This window comes from Microtus pennsylvanicus, chromosome 11, assembly GCF_037038515.1.
Source record: "Microtus pennsylvanicus isolate mMicPen1 chromosome 11, mMicPen1.hap1, whole genome shotgun sequence".
NCBI classification, from domain to species: domain Eukaryota; kingdom Metazoa; phylum Chordata; class Mammalia; order Rodentia; family Cricetidae; genus Microtus; species Microtus pennsylvanicus.
In genome coordinates, this window is record NC_134589.1 from 102,822,214 (window position 1) to 102,848,817 (window position 26,604).

Genomic DNA, 26,604 nt, shown 5'->3' on the forward strand with positions numbered 1-26,604 from the left:
CTTCAAAAACCTGTACTCCACAAAATTGGAAAACTTAAAGGAAATGGAAATTTTTCTGAATAAATATCACTTAACAAATTTAAATCAAGACCAGATGAGCAAATTAAATAGACCTATAACTGCTAAAGAAATAGAAACAGTCATCAAAAGTCTCTCAACCAAAAAAGCCAGAACCAGATGGTTTCAGCGCAGAATTCTACAGGATTTTCAAAGAAGAACTAATACCAATAGTCCTTAAATTGTTCTACACAGCCGGGCAGTGGTGGCGCACGCCTTTAATCCCAGCACTCGGGAGGCAGAGACAGGCGGATCTCTGTGAGTTCGAGACCAGCCTGGTCTACAAAGGGAGTTCCAGGACAGGCTCCAAAGCTACACAGAAACCCTGTCTCGAAAAACCAAAAAAAAAAAAATTGTTCTACACAATAGAAATAGAAGGAACATTGGCAAACTTTTTACAGTGCTACAGTTACCCTGATACCTAAATAACACAAAGACCCTACTAAGAAAGAGAGTTACAAACCAGTCCCACATATGAACATTAATGCAAAAATAATAAAATACTGGCCAACTGTATCTAAGAACCAAATCCAAGAACATATCAGAAAACTCATCCACCATGACCAAGTAGGCTTCATCCCAGAGATGGTTCAACATACAAAAATCTGTCAATTCATCATATTACAAACCGAAAGATAAAACCACATGATCATCTCATTACATGCAGAAAAAAATAACCTTTGACAAAATTCAATACCCTTTCATGATAAATCTTGGAGAGAGCAGGAATAGAAGGAACATACCTAAACATAATAAAGGCCATATACAGCAAGCCAACATCAAACTAAATGGAGAGAAACTCACAGTGATCCCACTGAAATCAGGAACAAGACAAGGCTGTCCACCTTCTCCACATCTATTCAATATAGTACTTGAGGTCCTGGCTAGAGTAATAAAACAACAAAAGAAGATCAAAGGGATACAAATCAGAAAAGTCCAACTCACTATTTGCTAATGATAATGATAGTTTATATAAGTAACCTCAAAAATTCTACAAGGGAACTCCTAGAATTCATAAACACCTTCAGTAATGAAGCAGAATACAAGATTAACAAAGAGAAAGAGAGAAGGCTGAAGAGATGGCTCAGTGGTTAAGAGCACCGGCCTTCCAAAGGTCCTGAGTTCAATTCCCAGGAACCACATGGTGGCTCACAACCATCTATAATGAGATCTGGTGCCCTCTTCAGGCCTGCAGGCAAAATACTGTATACATAGTAAATAAACAAATCTTAAAAAAAATTTAGTAATGACCCTGAGAGTAAACTGCAAGTTGTCATAAATAAAAGCCACTAAGATTACTTCTATCACAATAAAAATCAATAGGCAAATGAAATGTATCTTATAAAGGCACAAAGTTCTAAATAAAAATCATAACATTTAGAGAGAGAGAGAGAGAGAGAGAGAGAGAGAGAGAGAGAGAGAGAGAAAAGAAAGAAAAAGAAAATCAGTAACCCTCCTTTATACAGATGATAAATGGGCTAAGAAAGAAATTAGAAAAACATCACCCTTCATAGTAGCCACAAATAATATAAAATATCTTGGGGTACTTCTGACCAAAGAAGTGAAAACCTGTATGACAAGAACTTGAAGTCTTTGAAGGGATTGAGGAAGAACCTGAAAATGATCTCCCATGCTCTTAGACATTCAGGATCAACATAGGAAAAAGGGCAGCTCTTACAGCCACCACCAATCCCACTGCTGCTCACAGCATGGGCTGTCAGTACTCTCTGAGTTCCCAGGAAAGGCTTCGGTAACAGCAGAGGCTACAGGAGTTGTAGGTGTTGGTGAATTGAAATCTATTCCAGAATCTCAAAGATTCATCCTTATACCTCTGTTGCTCTAGAACCTCTTCTGGTACCAAAATCTGTATTAGTCAGGGTTCTCTAGAGGAACAGAATTCTGTATGTAGAAAGGGATTTATTGGAATGATTTATACACAATAACTCTATGTGCGGACAGTCCAAGAACCCAGTAATTAGTTGCTCAGTCACTGAGGCTGAGTGTCTTGACTGATCTTCAGTAGACACTGGAATCCCAAAGAAGTATGCTCTAAAGCCAGCGAAGAAATAGACTTTGCCATCTGGAGTGAGGGTAAGCAGGCAAAGAGCAGAAGCTCCCATCTTGCATTCCAAAGGTTTGGAATGCTGTCTTTAAAATAAATATTTTTAATTAGTGTGTGTGTGAGAGAGGGAGAGAATGTGAGGGCAGGTACCTGCAGAAGCCAGATGTGTCTGTTCTTCTTAATTTCTGGCTGGCTGCAGGTTAGAGGGTAAAGACATTACGCGAGGAAAAGACACAGACACGTGGCGGTCCCACGTGGGTACACTTTAATGGGGAAGGGGTAACAGGCAGGTAAGGGCGTACCAACACAGTAGGAAAGGCGGGGGAAAAGAGGAGAAGAGAGCGAACTCGTGACGACCTTCGCTTTTAACGGGGAATGCAAAGGCTTCTGGGAAATGTCTGTATCCAGGAGAACGCTGGGAACTGTAGTTCAGCAAAAGAACAACATTTCACCCTTTTGGTTTGATTTAAAAAAAAATTGGGGAACCTTGAAGGGTAGGGAATGGGGACATAGTCCGGTCTCTCATGGCTGCTTCCTGCTGGCTTTGGGCGTTGAGAGGTCCAGGGAATGTCCGATTATTTTGGCGATGTCCCACTGGCCACTGGTGTCTGAGGTCGCTGGTGTCTGGCGATGGCTGATTGAACCGCTGGCATTTGAAGTCCTGGCTGTCATCTGAGGTGGCTGATTGAAGAAATCTGTCTGGCTTTCCTGAGTAGCTGGGTCATCATTAAGATGCTGGAAGGCAAAAGTTGCATTGGTAAAAGGAAGAAAATTAAAAAAGGGGGGGGATCTGAGGTGGGGGGGGATAGGAGATCTGGGGGGATCTGGAGTGAGGGGGGATAGGAGATCTGGGGGGGGAATCTGGGGTGAGGGGGGATAGGAGATCTGGGGGGAGAATCTTAGGATGTCCGGGGTTAAGAATGCTAAAAAAAATACTTATTCCGTTAATGGTCCACTTGTGTTTGATTTGTTTAGGTGGGTTGGGCTGGCATCCTGGAGCTTAAAGAAACTGTCTTAAAAGAAATAGATTCTAACCATATATTCCTTAACATTTTAGGGGCCACTGCTGCAGTCAGCGGCTGGCCTGCTATGTTAAAGAGCTTTGTAGAGGAGAATCTGCTTACCGTATTTGATGATGGTACCTGTAACGACAGCTAGATGGTTATTTATGAATTTAAAGAAGGGAGGGTGTGTTAACACAGCGACAGATGGGGACCACTGTTCTCCTTAGACTGTAGTAGGGGGAACTGAATTCGGCGTCCTTTGGAACTTAAGAGAACAGGCTCCAGTCTGAGTTACCATATATGAAGGATTATCTTGAGCTGTGGAGATAAACGGTTTAAGATGTGACAGGTGAATCCAATGAGGAATCCCTTCAAGCTTGGCAGCTGTGGGAGTTAAAAGAATTACTCTGAAAGGGCCCTGCCATTTAGGGGAAAGAAGTGGAGGGTGCTGGCCTGGAGGTGAGAGTAATACCTTATCTCCTATTTTAACTGGCGGTGGACATGTATTAGCACATGGTCGAGGTAGTGAATGATCTGTGAAGTCCCACAGTAGTGAACGTAAGTGGAAAAGGAGGGGAGTGAGCAGGTGGTCAGGAAGCGGGGAGGTCCCCGATGAGAAGCCGGGGGTTAAGACCCGCCGCCCATACATGAGTTCAAAGGGTGAAATGAGGAGAGGGCCCCTTGGAAGAGCTCGGAGCCGGAGAAGAGCAAAGGGTAGGAGTCTTACCCAGTCAAGGTGGAGCTCCTGTGACATCTTAACAAGGGCTTCCTTTAAAGAGCGGTTAGTTCATTCTACCTTACCTGATGACTGAGGATGGTACGGTATGTGAAAATTCCAGGGGATTCCGAGCGCTTTAGACAGATTTTGAGAAATCTGAGAAGTAAACTCTGGACCGTTATCTGACTGAAGAGAAGTTGGGATTCCAAACCGAGGAATAATCTCTCGGGGAAGAATATCAGAGACTGTCTGGGCTCTCTTGTTAGAGGTGGGGAAGGCTTCAACCCACCCAGACATTGTATCCACCAGAACCAGGAGATATTTAATTCTCCTGACTGTGAGCATATGAGTAAAATCCAGATGCCAGTCAGTTCCCGGAATGGAGCCCCTTGCCTGGTGGGTAGGAAAAGGGAAGCTACGATATTTAGTCCTGGGATCTGACTTTTGGCAGATCTGACAGGAGGCAGTGCTGGCTTTCAGAAACCTGATGTCCTCAGGCATGGGTTTGATATGTGTTTTTACAAAATGAAGCAGAGCTTTTTCATTGGGATGAAAAAGCTGGTGTAGGTAGGACAGGATCTGTTGAGTGTTAGGAGGTGTCTGCGAGGCTGTGGGCTGTGCTGTAAGGACTCCCTGAGGTAACTGAAGCAGATCTGAGCTAAGTGCTGCTGTCTTAGCTGCCCTGTCAGCCTGGTTATTTCCCTTGGAAACAATAGAACTGTCAGACTGCCGAGTCACGGCACCACTGTTGTTCTTAATTTCTGGCTGGCTGCAGGTTAGAGGGTAAAGACGTTACGCGAGGAAAAGACACAGACACGCGGCGGTCCCACGTGGGTGCACTTTAATGGGGGAGGGGTAACAGGCAGGTAAGGGCGTGCCAACACAGTAGGAAAGGCAGGGAAAGAGAGGAGAAGAGAGCGAACTCGTGACGACCTTCGCTTTTAACGGGGAATGCAAAGGCTTCTGGGAAATGTCCGTATCCAGGAGAACGCTGGGAACTGTAGTTCGGCAAAAGAACAACAGTGTCAGTTTCTCTGGAGCCATAGTTAAAACAGTTGAGCTAAACCATATGCATGCTGGGAGCCAAACTCAGGTCCTCTAAATGTACAGGAAGTACTGTGAACTACTGAGCATTCTTCTTCTGGCCTGTGATTTCACTTTTTATTTTTTTTATATTTATGTATTTATTTATTTATTTATTGGTTTTTCGAGACAGGGTTTCTCTGTAGCTTTGGTCCCGGTCCCGGAACTAGCTCTTGTAGACCAGGCTGGCCTCGAACTCACAGAGATCTGCCTGCCTCTGCCTCCCGAGTGCTGGGATTAAAGGCGTGTGCCACCACCGCCCGGCTCATTCACTTTTTAGACTTTATAGCTTGCTCTATATTTTCTTTTTTTTGAATTTTTTCTTGAGATGTTGGAAATCACACTCAGAATCTCTGACATGCTGTACAAATGCTTGAACACACAATGGTGCCACCGACCCAGGAAATGGTTTTCTTCTTCTTTTAGAAACAGGTTCTTCTGTCAGACTCCTGGGCTCAGGTGACCTTCCAGCGCAGCCTCCATCAGAATACGGCAGGCGTGTGCCACCACACCCAGCTTTTAGGAAATGACAGAGAAAATACTGTAATATCCTTATTACAGTAACCATTCCTAGGTGTCCCATGCAGCAATCTTATTAGAGCCAAGCCTCAAGCAGGAGCTCATCCCCACTTGACCACCAGCCATCAACAGTGATTAGAAGATAGCACGCTGCTTCATAAAAGTTGAGCATCAAAACTAATCCCAGCCCAGCACAATGGGAGTTGTTTGAAACAGACCAAGACTTTCAGCTCTTATCAAACTACAGCTCCACAGGCTCACACTCCTGAGTTCCTGAATGGAGGGAGAGAGCCAACATGAGGCTTTATCACTTGGCTTCCACTACCTCCTGCAGAAATTGAATGCTGTTGTTCATTACTGAAAGTGAACTTCATTTCCGTGGGCAAACGAACATTTCAAGACCAGCCTGTCAGTGGCACTTGGGTGAGTCCTTTCCACATAAAAGCGAGGGGTAGAAGAGGTATTTCAGGTGGTACTCTGTCCCAGCGAGGCAGTATGCAAGCTCCTCATCACACCTGCACAGGACTTCTTGGCATTTGTTCTCTGCAGGTCCTGGAAGAAGTAGGGAAACTGAGGTTAGAGCAGACACCGAGAATAAATGCCAGGTAAGTCAGTAAAGTTGGAGGCAGAACACTTTTGTGATACCTTATAACTTTGCAGTAGCCCTCCATGGACAAGAGCACACCAGGAGGCAGCAATGACAGTCAGCTTTTACAAGGAAGGAACTTAGCTTGTCAAATGGACAAGCTTCTGGCTTCTCTTCAGTGTCACTTTTACCCTGTTTCACTTAGGAATCCTTTCAAATAAGACGGACTGCCTGGCAACTGTCAGGCCTGGATTTGCAGTTCCTGCTCTTAGCTCTGTGACCTTGTCAAACAGGAGCACTGCTGAGGGCATAGCTAATTGGTAGACTACTTGGCAAGCTTGAATGAAGCCCTGGGTTCTGTTCTTGCCATCAACCAAAAAAGTAAAAGGTAAGTAAATAGTACAAGATCATCCTCTACTTTGTCTGACTCTTACACATCCAGGGTGAGATAGGCTGTTACACATTCCATCCCAGGGCTGGGGGTGCCCTGAGCTGGCAGTACGCCTGCTTAGCACACAACACTCTAGGCTCCAAATCCAGGACCAAAACTGGCATGGGAGCACACTCATGCAGTCCCAGCACTCGGGAGGTGGAGGTCAAAGATCTCAAGGTCAAGGCGATCCTTGACTAACTAGTAAATTTGAAGCCAGCCAGGCTGGCCTGCAGGAGTCCCTGACTCAAACATTAAAAATTAGCTGGGTGGTAGTGGCACTTGCTTTTAATCCTAACACAAGGGAGGCAGAGGTAGGTGGATCTCTGAGTTCAAGGCCGGCCTAGTCTACAGAGCTAGTTCCAGGACAGCCAGAGCTGTTACATAAAGAAACCCTGTCTTGAAAAGCAAAAGTAATAAATAAAAGCTAAGACTGGAGAGATGGCTCAACAATTCAGAGCACTTGCTGCTTTTCTAAGGACCCAGCTAAGTTCCCAGCACCCATGTGGCAGCTCACAACTGTCTGTAACTCTGCTTCTAGGGGATCGCATACCTTCACACAAACATACATGCAGGCAAAATACCAATGCACATGTGGAAAAAAAGAGAACTTATTAACTAATTAGGTGTTAAGTAATTAATTAAACAAATTAGTTAAATTGAGAACATTCACAATGTTAGTATTATTTAATTCCACATTTCCGTCACCCCAAGAGAAACTCTGTAACCTTTAACATCACTCCTCGTTCCCATCTCTTCTGTCTGCAGAGATTTACTGTTTCAGACAAACGGGGTCGCCTGCTTTTTGTCACTCTACTTCAGGTTCTCAGGTTGGCTGTGTCCATGTTATAACAGATGGGGGCTAGAGGGACGGCGCAGAGGTGAAGAGTACTTGTTCTTACAAAGGACCTGGGTTTGATTCCCAGTCCCCCCTGCTTCACAAGTCTCTAACTCTGTCTCAGTATCTGAAGCCCTCTTCTGGCTTCTGTGAGCACCAGGCACAGCAATACATGGAGGCAAAACATCTATACATATAAAAATAAAATCTTTTTTTTTTTAAGCATTTGGAGGCTAGCAAGAAGGCTCTATCAGTAGAGGCGCTGGATGCCAAGCCCGACAACCTGAGCTTGACTCCCGGGAGCCACACGGTGGAAGAGGAGAACTGACTCCTGCAAGTAAGTGTCCTATGAGACACACATTATGGTGTGTGCATTCGCAGACAGAAGAAAAGGAAGAAGGGTAGGAGAGACAATGTTGAGAGAATAAACTGGAGCCCTATAGTATCCCCAGTGCTCATAGGAACCAACAACGTTTTTTCAAATTTCTCATTTTTGAAATTGTTTTATATTTATTATTTATACAGTGATCTGTCTGCATGCCAGAAGAGGGAACCAGATCAAACTACAGATGGTTGTGAGCCACCATATGGTTGCTGGGAATTGAACTCAGGACCTCTGGAAGAGCAGCCAGTGCTCTTAACCTCTGAGCCATCTCTCCAGCCTCAAAACTGAATGATTGATTTTTTTTTAATTTATAACAGGGTGATTATGATTTTTTTTAATTTATAACAGGGTGATTATGATTTTTTTTAATTTATAACAGGGTGATTATGGAGGTCAGGGACAATTTACAGAAGTCAGTTCTTAACCGGGTGGTGGTGGCGCACGCCTTTAATCCCAGCACTCGGGAGGCAGAGGCAGGCGGATCTCTGTGAGTTCGAGACCAGTCTGGTCTACAGAGCTAGTTCCAGGACAGGCTCCAAAGCCACAGAGAAACCCTGTCAAAAAAAAAAAAAGTCACTCCAAAACCACAGAGAAACCCTGTCTCGAAAAACCAAAAAAAAAAAAGAAAAAGAAAAAAAAAGTTCTTCGCGCTCACCACGTGGGTCCTGAGGATTAAACTCAGGTTGTCCGGCTTGGAGGCCAGCACATTTAACCACCAAGACATCTTGCCAGCTCACAATTATGTCTAATTATTCCCTTTTCACTGACTAGAAAACTGAGACTCAAAGGGAATCCATAGCCAAGGTCACAGACCTGGGAAGGAGTCACCCAGGATTCGAGCCTAGGGAAAGTCTTCTCCCAGGCAGGATCCTCTCTCCGTGGCCTGAGATCCACGGAATCTCACTGTTGAGATAAATTCAAGAGCCAGGCCACTGGTGCACACTTGTAACCCCAGCAATCCAGACCTGAGATAGAAGTTTGGGAAGTTCAAGGCCAGTAAGGCTGTGAGACAATTATCTCAAAAATAAATAATATTTAAAGGAAAAGGAAAACTAGCTCCCATGGGTTTGTTAGACTTAAAGCCTGAGCCAAACAATGGTGGCACACACCTTTAACCCCAGCTTGGTAGGCAGAAGCAGGGGATTGCTGTGAGTTCAAAGCCAGCCTGGTTTACAGAGTGAGTTCCCAGGACAGGGCTACACAGAGAAACCCTGTCTCAAAAAAACCAAAAAAAAAAAAAGAAAAAAAATAGAAAATAAATAAATTAATTAAAGCCTGCTAGTAAATATTATCATAGGCTGAAAAATTTTAAATATGTTTGTCAGGCCCATAAATGGAAAATTGGCCAAACTTATAATCAAATAAACAACTATGTTCAGAATATCTCAACAGAATATTTTTGTTGAAAACTTTTAACAGGTACCTTGGATCTTTCTGTGTGACTCAGGGGACAGAGCTCTGAAAACAAACACAGACTAACAGCAGACATAGTGGTGACATTCCATGGTCACCATGCCCACACAGGCAGTAACTGAGGATAACATGCCATTGAAGGGGAGGGTAGGAAAGCTATAAGGTCCATTTCCCCACAAGGTCTTACTTCACCTCTTTGCCCGTGCTAAGAGTTCAGGGGCAAGTCACTTCTTACCCTGGGCCTCAGTTTCCCCAACACAAAATGAACAAGATATAGTTCAGTTGTAGCACGGTGCTTGCCTTGCATGTACTAAGCAAGGACAGAGGAATGTAATGTTTCCACAGCGATTCAGCTTTACTGTTTAAAATAATTATTTTAGGCCTGGATCAAGATGGCTCGGTGGTTAAGAGCTGCTCTTCCAGAGGTCCTGAGTTCAATTCTCAGCAAGCACATGGTGGCTCACAACCGTCTATAGTGGGAACTGCTGCCCTCTTCATGTAGACATACATGCAAATAGACCACTCAAATACATTCATAAATCTTTAAAAATTATTTTATATTTATTTTGGTTTTGAAGGGATCATTGTCTTTGGTGGGGCTGGGGACTGGGGTGGACACACCATGGGACATTTTGGTTTTTCATTCTGCTACTATGTGGAACCCATGGGTCAAACTCAGGTCATCAGGCTTAGCAGCAAGCATCCTTACCCAGTACGCTCTCTGGCTCACCCCAACTTTCCACTACCAGCTCTGCCTTCCTGCCAGGGGGACAGGGTCAGGGATAGTGATTATCAGAGCCACACTCCTATGATGCATCTGCCTCTTTCTGCCTCCAGAGCAGTCTTTAGAAGCTTAGTGAAGGGACAGGAAGAGGGAAAATACCACACACACACACACACACACACACACACACACACACACACGTTCTGAACTCTCATCTCTGCAACACTTGGCTTTCCAGGTAAGGAAATGCAGCTCAGTGTGACACAGCCATCACCCATCCAGGGTTAAGTGATTTTCTCTTTCTTTTTAAAGATTTATTTACTATGTATACAGTGTTCTGCATGCATGTTTGCCTGCATACCAGAATAGGGCACTAGATCTCACTACAAATAGCTGTAAGCCACCATGTGGTTGCTGAGAATTGAACTCAGGACCTCTGGAAGAACTGCCAGTGCTCTCAATCTCTGAGCCACCTCTCCAGCCCTCAAGTCACTTTTCAACAGAGGTGTTATCTAAGAGAGGAAAGAATGACTCTTTAGCAAAGTGCTGAGACAGTTGTGTCACAATATGCCAAAGAATGAAATCAGAACAGCCGACTGTTTGTATGAAAGTTAAATCAAAGTGGATCACTGCCATCAATCTCAAACTATTAGAAGAAAACAGGTAGCCGGGCGGTGGTGGCGCACGCCTTTAATCCCAGCACTCGGGAGGCAGAGGCAGGCGGATCTCAGTGAGTTCGAGACCAGCCTGGTCTACAGAGCTAGTTCCAGGACAGGCTCCAAAACCACAGAGAAACCCTGTCTCGAAAAACAAAAAAAAAAAAAAAAAAAAAAGAAGAAAACAGGCAAACCTTTGCTGTGCTGTGTTTCTCAGTCAATTCTTAAACATCAGCCACATGGCAACAATAAACAAACAGCTGACTAGGGCATCTGTAATGGATTAAGAAAAATGCTGCGGATCCCCAAGTGGCAGCAGTGGGCAGCGGGTCCCAGAGCAGCCATTCCAAGGCAGGGACGGTACAGTTCCCCAAAGTGGCTGCAGCGGGCCACGAGGTCCAGGCAGGGAGCCGTGTGGCTAGTGAGAGACCTCAACCAGGCAGCCAGTCCCATGAGAAGAGACAGACAGATGGGCATGCCACGAGACCATGCTGCAGGTCTCTGAGGGCAGGTCCTGGGCAGGGAGTCACACTGCAGGTGAGAGACAGAGACATGGATAGGCAAGTCATGTAGAGTGAGGTTGGATATTTATTTAGTGGGTTCTAGAGGGGAAAGGGAGAAGGGGAGAAGAGCAGATAGAGAGAGAAGAGGGGAGAGACAGAAGCAGAGAGAGAAGAGGGAGATGGAAAAGGAAAAGACTCAGGCTGGAAGCTGAAGATCAGCTTGCCTCGGTGGTGGTGGGGGGCGGTGCTGGCTTATCTCTTAAAGGGACAGAGCAGGTCATTACAGCATCAGGAAAATGAAAAATGTGTTGCTATTACCATGAAAAGGAGAACAACCCACAGAACAGAAGCAACAACCACAAGAAGGGTTGAGAATTTAAAATAAATATATAAAAAATCCTATTGAAAGCAAAAAGACAATCCTATTGAAAGTTGTACACAAGGGGACACAGTAAGGAAACTGCCAAAATAACTGCTCCATTAAGGGGAGGTTTTTGAAATTGTGGATAAGAGAAAGAAAATATTCAGAGACATCTGGAATAAGAGTCCAGAGAAGATAGTTTAAAAAACAACAAACCTGGACAATGCCAGGGTTGTCTGCAGGAAGGTGAGAGAGCAGGAGAAAAAATGGAGATAGCAAAAGAAAAAACAGGGGGAAATAGAGAGAAGAGAGAGAATGGAGGGGGTAGAAGGAGATGAGTAACTGCTAGGAGGGAAGGTAGAGCAGCCTAGGAGTTTAGGGAAGGAGAGAGGTGAGAGGGGCCAGGATACTAGGTGGGTGCTTGTGAATAGGGGCTGTAGGAGCCTGGAAGCTAGCACGGGCTTTGATACACTGATAGCTACCAGAGGTGAGGGAAGTGACTACTTTTGGTGGACAGAAAACCTGTTTTACACGTTCCTGAGGAATGTTGGCTTTTACCTAACCACTTGAAATCCTCCTACGGTCCAGCTTTAGGTGGATGGGCCAACCCTGTTATTTCTGGATATATGGACTGCCTGAGACCTGCATGAAGTCCTCAAATGAGCATGACTCCAAATGATACAAAAACATTCAAGAAGCACGTGAAAACATAGTGTGGTGATTTATTAGAAAAAAGCAAATGAAGCTGGGCAGTGGTGGCGCATGCCTTTAATCCCAGCACTTGGGAGGCAGAAGCAGGTGGATCTTTGAGTTCGAGGCCAGCCTAGTTTACAGAGTGAGTTCCAGGACAGCCAGGGCAACACAGTGAAACCTTGTCTCAAGAAACAAAAAACAAAATAGCAACAGAAACAGCCAAAAATTAAAAAGAATAAGAAAGGAAGGAAAGAAAGAAGAAAGAAAAGAGAACGAGAAAAATCACAAAGCTAAACAAAAACTAGATCCTTATTATATTAATTTTGAACTCATATTTGGGTGTCAGGGGTCAACTCGCTGGAGTCAGTTTTCTCCTTCCACCGTGTGTGTCCTGAGAGCAAGGTGTAGGGGTACATGAGAGAGTTGTGAGGGAGGGAAAGAAGACATGATGAAATTAGAAGCTGAAGAATTAAAAATAAAATTTCTTTTTTTAAAAAAATGATAATTTTTTTCAGTGTGGTCATGGAATCCAGGGCCTTACCATTCTGAACTACCTGCCTCTCCAGCCCAGCTAAAGCAATGAAATTTGGGGCTGGAGAGATGGTTCAGTGGTTCTGAGAACCTCCTGTTTTTCTAAGTTTCTAGACTCATCGAGTGGCTCTAGCTACTGGGGAAGTCCAAGTGAGCACTGCGTGCAGACACAAACCCCCACATATAGACACATCATAATTGAAATAATAATAACTATTATTTAAAGAAATGAAATTTGTATTGTGTTTATTCTCATTTAAAAGAAAAAAGTAGCCAGGCAATGGTGGCACACACCTTTAATCCCAGCTCTTAGGAGGCAGAGGCAGCTGGAGCTCTGTGAGTTTGAGGCCAGCCTGGTCTACAGAGCAAGTTCCAGGTCAGCCAAGGATACACAAAGAAACCCTGTCTCGAAAAACCAAAAAAAGAAAAAGGAAGGAATTAGGGTTGTGTGGCTCAGTGGAGAGCATGTTTGAGGCTCAGATCTAATCCCTAGTACTGTCAAAAATAGGAAAAGAACAGGGAGAAGCCTCTCAGTGGAGAGCATGTTTGAGGCTCAGATCTAATCCCTAATACTGTCAAAAATAGGAAAAGAACAGAGAGAAGCCTGGTACCTGCTTTGTTTGCAGCTCTTCGGAGAGCTGGATCTCACTGCCCAACTCTGTCCCTATGGTTACGCATCTGAAAGAGAACTATAACTGGAAGGACCTCACTGAGCCTAGTGCTGGTACTCAGGGCCCCAGAGCTGAGCAAGTGCTCCACCCTGAGCCGCCCTCCTGATGGCCCAGTGCCTTAAGGTACACACCTCACTTCCCCCTGGCTGGAGCACACTTATAATCCTAACAGCTGGCAGGCTGAAGCAGGACAAAGAAAGTGCCTCAGCCAGTAGTAGAGCACCAGTCAAGGACGCCCTGGGTTCTGTCCTCAGCACCAGGGACAAAAGAAGTTATGTAGTCTCACCAGCTCCATAGTTCATGTTTTTTATAAAGTTTCTTTCTGTTTGTTTGGTTTGGTTTTGTTGCTACAGTTGTTTTAGACGGGCCCTCAAATGTATGGTTCTACGTCATCCTTCCTTCAGGTCAGAGATATTCTATGGTTTGGATACATAATGAGCATATATATCTACCAGTTCCCTCCTGATGGACTCTAAGTGTCTTTTCTTTCCTTCTTTTTGTCCAGACAATGGAGAAATATGTGCATGTGTGTTTCCAGTGTGAAAAGTCACTTCTTAGGTAACACTGTGTGGTCCATGGAGAGCTGGGAGCAGTGCTACCTTACTGTGAGAGCACAGAAGCCATTTGGATCTTTCAGGATGCCCAGGGGACACTTGGGGGAGTCTGAGTACATGGTGTGGGGCACTCACCACACTGGATGCGGTGGTCAATGCATTTCCACACATAGCGGTCTATTTTGGGACTGCAGCCAGCTTCCTGAGCTTGAGAGTAGCAGCAATCATGATGCTGGCAGCACCTGGGTACAGAGCGGGCATGAAAGAGGGAACTCTCTCAGTCTTCCCACCTAAGCAGGGCTGGGCTTGCAAAGATCCTCAAGGAGCAAGTGTCCTCTGATGGACATGCTGCCCCTCACAGTACCACTCCTGGGGAAGAAGCCTACCAGCCTTACTCCCTGACCTTACCTGGGCCTACCCCCACCTGCCTCCTTGAGCTTCCCTTCCTTCCTGGGTCCAGGTGGTGCCTTTTTTCTGGACAACCCAATGGCATCTTGGCCCCAGGCACCAGATTCCACCCAGAAGTGGTCATGCCTCCTTCTCCCTCAGGCTAGGAATATCTCTTATCACACCCTGTCAGAAACATTTCTCCTCCCTCCAAGCAGGTTAATCAGGAGTTCTCACTATAAACCTCATACCATTTGTCCGAAAGACTGGAACTCTGTGGAACCCTATCATTTTCTTCCCTCACAGTGTCCTCCAGGGCCAGCTAGCCTGCCACATGATAGAGCTTCAGTAAACAGCTGCCGTTGCACCTGTCGACACTGAGTCAGCTCCAGCCCTGCTCTCCAATCTGTTGAAAGAGGCAGATCAGCTACCTAACCGGCATTAGTAAGGGGTATGGGATAGCCAGGGGGGACCTGGAGGTCCAGAGGAGGTGGCAGCCTCAGCTAAGCTTCAGGGGAGGCTTCCTGGGTGTGGGAATTGCAGAGACACTTCTGAAGATGGTGTGGGAACCCAGACAGCTGGAGTTTAGGGATTCATAGCTGTCATCAGATGCACCCAGGCTTCAGGGGCAACTAGGGAGGAGGTAGCTGCACTCTACACTGAGCAGTTGGTTAGTTAGCTGTGTGGCAACGGGCTCATGTCTGAGTCTCTGGGAGCACTGGGGCCTGCAGTACCAAGTGGAAATGAGCACCAAGCTTCTTCCTGAGCAGAACCATGACAGTGACTAGAATGTCCGAGAACGATCTTGGCTCTCAGTTTGCATGGAACAGGTCTTTCACAAGGTATACCCTATGCTCTGTGCTGGCCCAGATAAGCAATTTGACAGTTCTGTAGCTTGGTTTCCTTATCTGTAAAATGGATTGTTAAAGATTCTCAGAGATCTGCGGGCTATCCAGTCACCTAGCTTTCTGTTACTAGATGATTATGATTATGATTACTAGATGATGTCATTGGCTCACAGCCAGGGTAAAGGTTAGCTGGTACCAAGATGTCTCCCCACTGATCCCAGAACCCAGGAAATCCTCTGTATGTAGGGTAATGCTAGATTCTGGTATCTTCCTGGGTCAAACCTGACTTCAGTTTGGGGTTTTTCCATTTAGGCCTTAGCTGTCCTAAGAGTTGGGGGATCTTGTGGACACTCACCAGTCAATGGCATCACGTGGCTCTCCATGGCCACCCAGGCCACAATAACAGCCATAGTTCACATAGGCCATCGGTGATCGAGGACCAACACAATCCAAGGTCCCTGCCAGTTCCAGGAGACCACGCTTGTACACATGTGACCTTCTGGTTGCTGAGGGGTAAACAGAGGCCATAGGTTCAAGGTCAGAGTTCCCTATCCACAATGAAAGGCACTAGCCTAAGAAGGACTTAGATGTTTCCACTTGTCTGGGTCTGATCCCACTCTCTAGGTGTGTGCCCTTGGATAAATTACAGCTCTCTCTGTGCTTTAATTTTCTCGTTTGCACAGTGCAGGATAAAGTGGCATCAGCTCGCAGAATAACATTAGGCATGGTACCCAAACTCAACTCTAGCCTAGACCTTTAAGACAGTGTGAGAAGGATGAGCTGTACATCGTACAGGAGAGATCACACCACTGGGCCTTTGCACAAGCTGACCTCTGCCTAGAATGCCCTGTTCTCACTGCTCCCCATCAGCTTCAGAGGCAATCAGACTGTAAGCTGGACCGTGCTGGTTGTTCTAGTGCTTGTTTGTCATGAGAGATAACTGAATAGCATCCTCGCACAAAAGAGAGCTCTCTGGGATTCCAAGTCTCTGAGCCTCTCTACTCTTGGACTCTGGCTTAGGACCCTATTTATCAACTTCCATTTTCACCTCAAGGTCAGCTTCCTTCCTTAGCCTGAGTCCAGCCATTTCTCTGGGTCCTGGTGCACCTCTAGTACTCAACAGGTGTGATAGGAAACCATGGCTCTGGTGGTCAGAGAAACTGGGGCTCTAAGTCGGGTGCTCGTCCAGCAAAGAAGACATGGTAGACTATGCCTGTAGTCCCCAGCGCTTCAAGGTGGAGGCAGGAAGATCAGAAGTGGAGGTTATACTTGGCTAGATAGGAGTTGAAGCCACACTTTCCTTTCTGGATGACAAACCTGTCCTCTTCCAATTGCTCTGAGCCTTCCATGGTTCCCATGGATTTGAGGTAAAGCTCTCAGCTCCACTGTACCCCAAGTCCCAAGCCTTCCGACCTCTCCAGAGCACATCCATCCCTCTAGTCAGGCCCACCCCACTTCTGCTCCTGCCTGCTGCTCAGCCAGCTCACACAGCCTCACTTCCAAGTGGCCCAGGCTGTGCCTGTCATGGGAGTTGCCCCTCTAGCTTGGGTGCTCTTCCAGAAAAGGCCTCTGACTCACACAGCTCTGGATACCTTGGCACACAGAAAGGCTTCTAGGAAAGCTCTGCTGACCTCAGGAACCACCAAGGCCAGGTGAGACACTCCTAGCCTAACCGCTCCCAACTGTGCCCTGAAACCATCTGCACAGCTCCTCTTAACCGTTCTGCTATCACAGAGGCTGGAACAGCCCAGTCAGCAGCACTGGGTTTGGAACCAGAGAAAACACTCCCTTTGTGCCAACATAGGTGGGGCAGGTCAGGCTAGGGTCTGTTTGCTCTGTCTACCTGTGGGCAGCCTCCACTGGCAGTACCAGGATCCACGGACTCCATGCGGATATACACCCAGTGTTGGTTGTCCTGGGCACCCCTGAGCTGCATTACCCGGAGGGTGCTGCTTGGAGCAACTGAGGCATTTGCGATGTTGATCTGGGTGATGCTTGTCCTGGAACCAAAGCTTCACACCTGCACCTCAGTACTCAGGTAAGGGCTGGCCCTGTGCCTGCATGTCTTACTATACCCCCAGATTAGAGAGTCAACAAGAGAAGCCTCTCTAAAGGGGTTTTCCTTACCGGTCACCCACAGGAGTCTAAATTCTGTCTTTGATCCTTCCACCCAAATGGTCCTGCCTGGAAGTCTCACCTCAGACCCCACAGGCAAGAGAAGTGATTGCCAGTTCAGAGGGCTCAGGACCAGGGGTTGGGAGCTGCAGGCTGCTAGAGAGGACTGCAGTGGCTGTGAGATTGTGGAGGGAGGACCCTCATACCCACCCACCCCTGAATTCCTGAATGGATGCCTGACTGCAGGGCCCTGGAAGGACTCAGAGACAGGACTCCTGAGCGTCTGGGAAGCCTGCATACACTTCTGAAGAAAGAACTAGGGATTTTAAGGCTCTGGGTGTTGAAAGGATCTGTTGAGTTGGGGGCAGTGAGAAAGAATGAGAAGGTTTAGAATCTGACCTAGACTGGAGGAAGCCAGACCTCACTCACCCTCGCTGAGTCGGGGTCCGGGTTCTAGCAGGAACAGCAGCAGCAGCAGCAGCAGCAGCATCGTTGGCCGGCTCACGCAGGAGGGCGGCAGGTGGGGGACTGACCAGAAGGGCTAGGATACTCACCAATCCTGCCGACCCTCACCTCCAAACCCGCCCCCTACCTCACTTCTCTCTGTGGGGCGGAGTTAAACAGGAGTGGCCATCTGTAGCCTTGGGGAGTGTCTATCCCTGACTTTTGCAGATTGGTCCCCAAAAGGCATCCAGACACCAAACGGAGTGCTAAGCACAAAGGGGTCGACCTGGGGATGCCTCCACGGAATAAGGTGCTGTGTTGATTTTAAAGAGTTCAGGCAATGCTAATTTACTCTAGCATTTCACAATGCAGGCAAAGTGCTTCTGTGGGGCAGTTGCAATTAACACTCTGTAGTCTCCTCACTGATACCACCACGAAGTGAGAAACTGAGGTAATCAAAGGTTGCCCCAAGTCATGCAGCCCTGGTGGCGGTAAACTGGGAAGCTGGGGCAGAAGGCTGTGGGGAATTCTGAACCAACCTGGACTACAATATAAGATCTTGGAGAGGAGGTGAGGAGGAAGGAAAGAGAAAAAAAACAGGGGTTAAGAGGGCAAAAGTCCACCCCAGCATCATTCCATGCAAGTCTGCCTCTGGCTTCTCATGTGTTGGATAGTTTCCTTTTGAGGAAAGGGTATAAGCAAGAAGGAGGACTCAACAGATGCTCTAGACTGAAAACAAATAATAATCAGACACATTGCTTTCTGCCCCTGACCTTTCCCCCTCCTGGAACTCACTTTGTAGGCCAGGCTGCCCACCAATTTTTTTTGTTATTTGGGTTTTTTACCTGATCTGAGTGGAACCTTGGGAAACACCCCACATCTTATGAACAAATTCAAGTAAAGATAAGAATTACCTTCAGCACAAAAGTCTCCCTGGCTTTGAAGGCTCACAACACATGCTTTTTTTTTTCTTTGTTTGGGCTTTGTTTTCTTTGAGACAGAGTTTTTCTGTGTAGCTCTGGCTGTCCTGGAACTAGCTTTGTAGACCAGGCTGGCTTCAAACTCACAGAGATCCACCTGCCTCTGCCTCCCAAGTGCTGGGATTAAAGGCGTGGGCCGCCACCACCCAGCACAACTCAGGTTTTAGCCTTGGCTCCCAGCCAAGTCACTGTCACAGAAAGACCCTGAGGATCTACAGAAGCCAGAGGTCTGGTGGAATGGCTCTGAAAGCACCACACAAGTCTTGAGCCCTGGAACCCATGTAAAGATGGAAGGAGGGAACTGACTCTACAGAGCTGTCCTGTGGCCACTGTACATGTATTTAAAATGTTAAGTATTAAAAGTAGGGGAACCATGACTAGAATTCATCATCCATAGTATCCAACCTCTCTCTGCCCCTGTTATGATAATTCACAGGGGACAGGCTTCATCCCTTCTCTATCCATAGACAATTATCTCCCTGCTGTAGTGTGAGTGTCTGGCCACAGTCTGGTCTCGTGCTTCTTGTGTGGCCATCACTGATCTGCCTGGCCCTTGGTCACCCTTCAATAGAAGCTTTCTCATATGGTACAGATGGGACTCAGATGCTCCAAGGCTTTGAATTGTAGAAGCTGAGCAGCAGCCTCATGCACAGCACCATGAGCACAAGGGCTCCTGTGGCCTCAACACTCACAGAAGTCCTGCCTGGAAGACACTAGACGTTCGGAGCAGGGGCTCCTGCGCAGCTAATGTGGAGCATTTCAAGTACCATCATCCAGGGTGCTGCTCTCTTGGAAGGCTGAGGTAGCGGTATTCTTGTGCGGCTGAAGCCAGACTATACTATATAGTGAGTTTGAAGCCAACCTGAGCTACTGAGTAAAAGCTTGTCTCAGAAAGCTGACAGCCAGCGAGATGGTTCAGGGGTAAAGGGCACTTGCTGCCAAGCCTTAGAATTCGATTTCAGGAACCTTATGCTTAAAGTAGAGAACCATCTCCCTCCATAGGTGCGTGTTCCAAGTCCCACAACTCCAGAAGAGGAATCAAGTCAGGTGACATAGGCCTGCAGGCCTAGCTGCTTGGGAGGCTTAGGGCAAGGTGGGGGGGGAGGGGATGACAAGGTAAAGGACAATCTAGGCTACTGAATGAGTTCAAGGCCAGCCTGAACAACTGACTTGCTTTTCCAAGCCTGGAGTAAGGAGAGAGAGAAAGAAAAAGAGAGAGAGAGACAGAGAGAGAGAGAGAGAGAGAGAGAGAGAGAGAGAGAGAGAGCGCTTTATATGGTTTTCTTTCTTTCTTTTTTTAAAAATTTATTTATTTATTATGTATACAATATTCTGTGTGTGTGTCTGAAGGCCAGAAGAGGGCACCAGACCTCATTGCTGATGGTTGTGACCCACCATGTGGTTGCTGGGAATTGAACTCATGACCTTTGGCAATGCTCTTAACCACTGAGCCATCTCTCCAGCCCCCTTTTTTTGTTTTTTGAGACAGGGTTTCTCTGTAGCTTTGGTGCCTGTCCTGGAACTAGACCAGGCTGGCCTTGAACTCACAGAGATCCGCCTGCATTTGCCTCCTGAGTGCTGAGATTAAAGGTGTGCGCCACCACCGCCCGGAGTTTTGGATGTTCTTACACAGTGTGTTTGAGTAAGGAGAGAGAAGGAGCATTCTTCAGTTCTCCATTCTCCATTCACTGAGCCTGCAGCATGGACTGACCACCATGTCCTCCAAGGACATGTCCTCAGATAGTCTCAGCAGACTTGGGGGACAGGCATGAAGACATAAAAGGGATGTGAAGATGTGAGCAAGGCAATGACAGGATAGCAAAGGATTTGGGTGGTCATGAACCTCTGGATCTCATACTGGGTGCCCTATCATTTCCCAAAAGCAGAGCCTGGGTCTAGAATGCTGGACCAGATGAATTATTTGTTTTTTTTTTAATTGAACTCAGGACCTTAGGAAGAGCAGGCAGTGCTCTTAACCGCTGAGCCGTCTCTCCAGCCCCCAGATGAATTGTGTGTTCAGGGAGCAGAGGGTGGAGCATGAACGCACCGACAATTCTGGTTATGGTTTACAGAGCTAAGAATAAACACAAACAGATCTTCTAAGGATTCACCTAGAAACCTTATCCTAAGCATCCATTCAGAGAACAAATGGAAGAAACAGTTATTTAAGGCTCCTGCTTCTCTTTGGTTGAATATTGCTTGGTGGGGAACAAGGCAGAGAGGAAAGCTGATGAATCTAGTTAAAATGGTCAGAGCCAGGGCTGAAACTGGCTGAGATAGAAAGGACAGAACTTAGGGACAGAAATCATCCAATTTCTCAGCCCTTGGGACAGGAACTACCGTATTTATCATAGTGATAGCTCAGCTTGAGTTTTAGACTGGGCAGGCAAACAGGCGGTACCTTATTACCCCTACTAATGGCACAACTTAACTATTTATTTATTTATTAAAAATTTCCCCCTCCTCCCCCCACTCCCCTTCCCCTCCCTCTCCAGTCCGAAGAGCAGTCAGGGTGCCCTGCCCTGTGGGAAGTCCAAGGCCCTCTCCCCTCCATCCAGGTCTAGGAAGGTGTGCATCCAAACAGACTAGGCTCCCAAAAAGTCAGTACATGCAGTAGAATCAAAACCCAGTGCCATTATCATTGGCGTCTCAGTCAGTCCCCATTGCCAGCCACATTCAGAGAGTCTGGTTTGATCACATGCTCCATCAGTCCCAGTCCAGCTGGCCTTAGTGAACTCCCATTAGATCAGTCACACCGTCCCCGTGGGTGGACACACCCCTCGTGGTCCTGACTTCCTTGCCCATGTTCTCTGTCCTTCTGCTCCTCATTTGGACCTTGGGAGCTCAGTCCAGTGCTCTGATGTGGGGCTGGAGAGATGGCTCAGTGGTTAAGAGCATTGCCTGCTCTTCCAAAGGTCCTGAGTTCAATTCCCAGCAACCACATGGTGGCTCACAACCATCTGTAATGAGGTCTGGTGCCCTCTTCTGGCCTGCAGACATACACAGACAGAATATTGTATACATAATAAGTAAATAAATATTTATAAAAAAAAAACAACCTCCCAGTGCTCTGATGTGGGTCTCTGTCTCTATCTCCATCCATCACTGGATGAAGGTTCTATGGTGATATGCAAGATATTCATCAGTGTGGCTATGGGAGAAGGCCAGTTCAGGCACCCTCTCCTCTGCTGCCCAAGGACCTAGCTGGGGACATCCCCTTGGACACCTGGGAACCCCTCTAGAGCCAAGTCTCTTGCCAACCCTAAAATGGCTCCCTTAATTAAAATATCTTCTTCCCTGTGCCCATATCCACCCTTCCTCCATCACAATCATCCCACTCACGCAAGCTCTCCTCAATCCTCCCCTATAACCTATGCTGGAGAGGATGTGGAGTAAGGGGAACACTCATCCATTGCTGATAGGAATGCAAACTTGTACAACCACTTTGGAAATCAGTGCAGCGGTGTCTCAGGAAACTGGGAGTCAACCCACCTCAGGATCCAGCAATTCCACTCTTGGGAATATACCCAAGAGATGCCCAATCATACTACAAAAGCATTTGTTCAGCTATGTTCATAGCAGCATTATTTGTAATAGTCAGAACCTGGAAACAACCTAGGTGCCCCTCAATGGAAGAATGGATAAAGAAGGTGTGGCACATATAAACATTAGAGTTCTACTCAGCAGTAAAAAACAATGACACCTTGAATTTTGCATGCAAATGAATGGAAATAGAAAACACTTTACTGAGTGAAATAACCCAGACGCAAAAAGATGAATATGGTATGTACTCACTCATTAGTGGATTCTAGCCATAAACAAAGGACATTGAGCCTATAGTTCGTGATCCTAGAGAAGCTAAATAATAAGGTGAACCCAAAGAAAAACATATATTTGTCCTCCTGGAAATTGGAAGTAGACAAGATCACTGGGCAAAAGTTGGGAGCATGGGGGTGGGGGTGGAGTAGGGGGAAAGGGAGATGGGGAGAAAAAAGGGAGAAGGGGAGGATTGGGGACAACTTAAGTTTTTAAGAAGCACTTAGCACTTTAAGAAGTACTCCTGGACAGTAAAGAATTACAGATTCACAATAGGACAGATTCAGACATACACAACCTCTAAATGGGTCACAGTGTTGAATAAATGTACATAGGCTTGGGAGAGAAAAAAAAAGAGTATAAAGAGTCATAAAATAAAGTTAATGCCTTTAAAAAAAGGGTAAAGTCTTTAAAGAGACAGTACAGATAGTCATAGATTAAAAGGAGCAAAGAAAAATAAGCCATGTAAAAATGGAAAATTCACAGAGTCTGGATTCTGTATATTATTGTATTTTCTTTGAATTTTTTGACAGTGAAGGAACTAAGCACAGAGAGATATTTCATTGTATCGGCTGCTAAGCTAAACCAGCGTGTAGATCATAAAGGTATCTTGATTTCAGAATTTGGGTCTAAGAACATGTTGCTTGGGAAAAGAGATTCTTCTTTTGTTTTCACAGAAGATGAGAACCTGTGGATTGCCTCCAGGCAAATGTGGTTTCATGAACCAAGGCCTCCTGAAAGGTTGCCATAAACACCCTCAAAAATTACTTCGACCAACAGTTTATTGAGATGAACCTAGCACACAGAATACACCATAAAAGACCTGATTAACAGTGCCCCCAATCAACAGAAAGCAGTATGGAAAAAACTATGCCCATATTCCCAAATATTGTCTATAAATGTTTATTTATATTTAAAGGAGAATATGATATAGATATGAATAATTTGCAGTGGTATGGATCTTGGTTTATTGATACTAATTAAAGGTCAGTTTTGTTATATGTATATTTCTTCTCCTGATTAAGGTATTGTGATTATATAGTTTATTTAAAAATGTAATATATAATTAAGAAATATAAGTTAATAGATAATCTATAATAGTCAAGTTTGTAGTCATGTTAGTTAGATTTTCTAGATGTATAGAGATACATTTCAGTTAAATAGGTATTTTTCAAATCTTTCAAGACCTTCAGAATATGGCATTTAAAGTGTTTTAAGAACTTAGGACTTTTCATGACAATGAGATGCATCTGCTCCTGGCAGCACCAGCTACTGAAAGAGGAAGATGGGCATTGAAGAGGCTCCTTATGGGGTTTGCTAGCCATTTGGGCAAGTCCCAGGCTCTTTCCTGGACTGCTTCACTGGACATGCAGCACCCACAGAGAGATGACTGCTAAACTTGAGATGGTCCTTTGGGGTTCCTGCTTTATGAAGGAATCCACGAGACATTCTGCAGGACACAGAAGAAAGTGACTGAAGGGCTGGAGAGAAGGCTCAGCGGTTAAGAGCACTGACTGCTCTTCCCGAGGACCCAGGTTCAATTCTCAGCACCCACATGGCAGCTCACAACTGTCTGAAAATCCAGTTCCAGGGGATCTGATACCTTCACACCAATGCACATAAAATAAAGTTAAATAAACCATAAAAAGATTTAAAAAAAAAAAAAAGAAAGAAAGTGACTGAACTGTCTTTGAAATTTCCTGGTTCTGCACTGGCTTTGTGGGAGCCTAGGCAGTTTGGATGCTCATCTTACTAGACCTGGATGGAGGTGGGGGTTCCTTGGACTTCCCACAGGCCAGGGAACCCTGATTGCTTTTCGGGCTGAGGAGGGGGGGACTTAATTGGGGGAGGGGGGAAATGGGAGGCGGTGGCGGGGAAGAGACAGAAATCTTTAATAAATAAATTAAAAAAAAAAAAGAAATTTCCTGCTTCATGGAAAAGTCTGCTGGATACTATGGGCCTGTAGGCGGAAGATGGATGCCCCAATGGTACTAAAGAACTTTGGGTGACTGTCCAGGCAGCGAGATGTCTCTGCTAATTCTAGAGTTTTGTAAGTTGTTTACAATGCACTTCCTGTTTACTAAGGTAATAATATATCCTTGGAGTCTTTGGTGGAGTTAAAGAATAGATCAATAGGCTGGGCGGTGGTGGTGCACGCCTTTAATCCCAGCACTCTGGAGGCAGAGGCAGGAGGATCTTTGTGAGTTCGAGGCCTGCCTGGTCTACAAGAGCTAGTTCCAGGACAGACACCAAAGCTACAGAGAAACCCTGTCTCAACCCCCCCCCAAAATATAGATGGAGGGGGCTGGAGAGATGGCTCAGCGGTTAAGAGCATCGCCTGCTCTTCCAAAGGTCCTGAGTTCAATTCCCAGCAACCACATGGTGGCTCACAACCATCTGTAATGAGGTCTGGTGTCCTCTTCTGGCCTGCAGGCACACATACAGACAGAACATTGTAAACATATTAAATAAATAAATTAAAAAAAATATAGATGGATAGTTATAATTATAGTTTTCCTCAGTTATGATAAAAGATAAAATAGATATGAATATTGTAACTGTAATTCTTGTTTGATAACTGTTTTCTTATATGTAATTTTACTATGTTAAAGCCTTTCTTTTTGTTTAAACAGAAAAGGGGAAATGGCATAGGAGGTCCTTCTGTCTTTGTGTTGCTTTCATTGGTTAATAAAGAAACTGCTTGCCTGGCGGTGGTGGCGCATGCCTTTAATCCCAGCACTCGGGAGGCAGAGGCAGGCGGATCTCTGTGAGTTCGAGACCAGCCTGGTCTACAAGAGCTAGTTCCAGGACAGGCTCCAAAACCACAGAGAAACCCTGTCTTGAAAAACCAAAAAAAAAAAAAAAGAAAGAAAAGAAAAGAAAGAAAGAAAGAAAGAAAGAAAGAAAGAAAAGAAAAAAAAAGAAACTGCTTTGGGTCCTTGATAGGGCAGAACTTAGGTAGGCGGAGAAGACAGAATTGAATTCTGGGAGGAAGAAAGCAGAGTCAGAGAGAAGCCATGGATCCTTTGCCTGAGATGGACGCCAGTTAGAATCTCTGGTAAGCCACAGCCACATGACAATAATGGAGATGGGTTAAACTAATATGTAAGAGTCAATAAGAGGTTAGAGCTAATGGCTAAGCAGTGTTTTAATTAATACAGTTTCTGTGTGGTTATTTTGGGTGTAAGCTAGCTGGGCGGCCAGGACAAACAAGTGGGTCCTCACCCTCCAACATGGACCCATCTGCCCCTTCCCACACTTTTTGGAGGATCTAGTCTTCTGTACCGTTGGTTCCATTCCACAGCTGCCCAGAGTCACAACCTCCCTTTATCCTGTCTTGGCTCAAGTTACACAGAGATGAGGACCCAGTTCCCAGAGGCTGTTCTTGTGCCCCCTTACGGCCCCCGCTGCAGCTCATTCTGTGGATAGACAGGGCTCTATCCCAGACCTGCTGCAGAGCTGGCCACTTCCACCACCTGGCAGGAGGTTGCTGGTGCAGGATGTGTTGGTGACCAAGGTGACCAAGCAAAGTTGGATATGCCTCTTCATTCCTTCTGGGAGGACTTCTTCCTCAAAGATTTTAGCCCTATCTATCCCTTAGTTAAGACTAAGACATGGGCTTTTTTCTGTGCTTCCACATCCTAGTGAGCAGGCATGGCCTAAACATGCAGAATGACATGGGTGAATTCATGGACCTGTATGTGATGTGGAAATACACCACAAGCAACCTCATCATTGATCCCAAGGACCGTGAGTCCACCCAGATGAATGTGGCCGAGGTTGACAGGGTCACAGGCCAGTTTAATAGCTAGTTTAAAACCTACATTATCTGTGGGGCAAGTCAGATGATACTATGCTCCAATTGGCTAAAGTGGATGGAATTGTCTCAAAGAATTTTTGACCAGAAGAGATCAGGGAATATTTGTCATAAATAAAAGTGAAAAAGTAAAAAAGAAAAAAGGAAAGAAAGGTAAAAAGACTAAGACATGGAACACACCGAGAGAACTGTCCACAGCTTACCTCAGCACCTTTCCGTTTGCTGGGACATGGTGCTTTGGGGAGTGGCTGGCAGAGTAAGGAAAGGTCACTGCAGGACATCCTCATTGGTCTCTTGTGGTTACTCATCCACTGTTCACCACCAGGAATGGTACACTTAATGGGCCATCTTTTCATCAGACACTCCTTTGCCTGGAAGGCACAGGCGCTCAGTGTGTGTTTATTGACCA

At 45.8% G+C, this 26,604-nt stretch overlaps 1 protein-coding gene and 1 pseudogene across 1 annotated transcript; one reads left to right on the forward strand and one right to left on the reverse strand.

The window, feature by feature from the left end:
• Nucleotides 1–5,852: 5,852 nt before the first annotated feature.
• LOC142859639 (group 10 secretory phospholipase A2) lies at nt 5,853–17,661 on the reverse strand. The gene is made up of 4 exons (XM_075989856.1): nt 17,568–17,661; nt 15,379–15,529; nt 13,924–14,030; nt 5,853–5,995 (listed from the first exon to the last, which is right to left on the reverse strand). The coding sequence occupies exons 1-4, from the start codon at nt 17,626–17,628 to the stop codon at nt 5,853–5,855; spliced, it is 462 nt and encodes a 153-aa protein (XP_075845971.1). The 5' UTR covers nt 17,629–17,661.
• Nucleotides 17,662–26,043: 8,382 nt separating this feature from the next.
• On the forward strand, nt 26,044–26,279 carry LOC142859641 (small ribosomal subunit protein eS21 pseudogene; annotated as a pseudogene).
• Nucleotides 26,280–26,604: the final 325 nt, after the last annotated feature.

Coding starts and splice junctions, on each gene's coding strand:
- LOC142859639 (XM_075989856.1), bottom strand. CDS start 17,628: ATGCTGCTGCTGCTGCTGCTGCTGCTGTTCCTGCTAGAACCCGGACCC. Junction 15,530..17,567: donor CGGACCCCGACTCAGCGAGG/GTGAGTGAGGTC, acceptor TTTACCCCTCAG/CAACCAGAAGGTCACATGTG. Junction 14,031..15,378: donor CCACGTGATGCCATTGACTG/GTGAGTGTCCAC, acceptor CTCTGTACCCAG/GTGCTGCCAGCATCATGATT.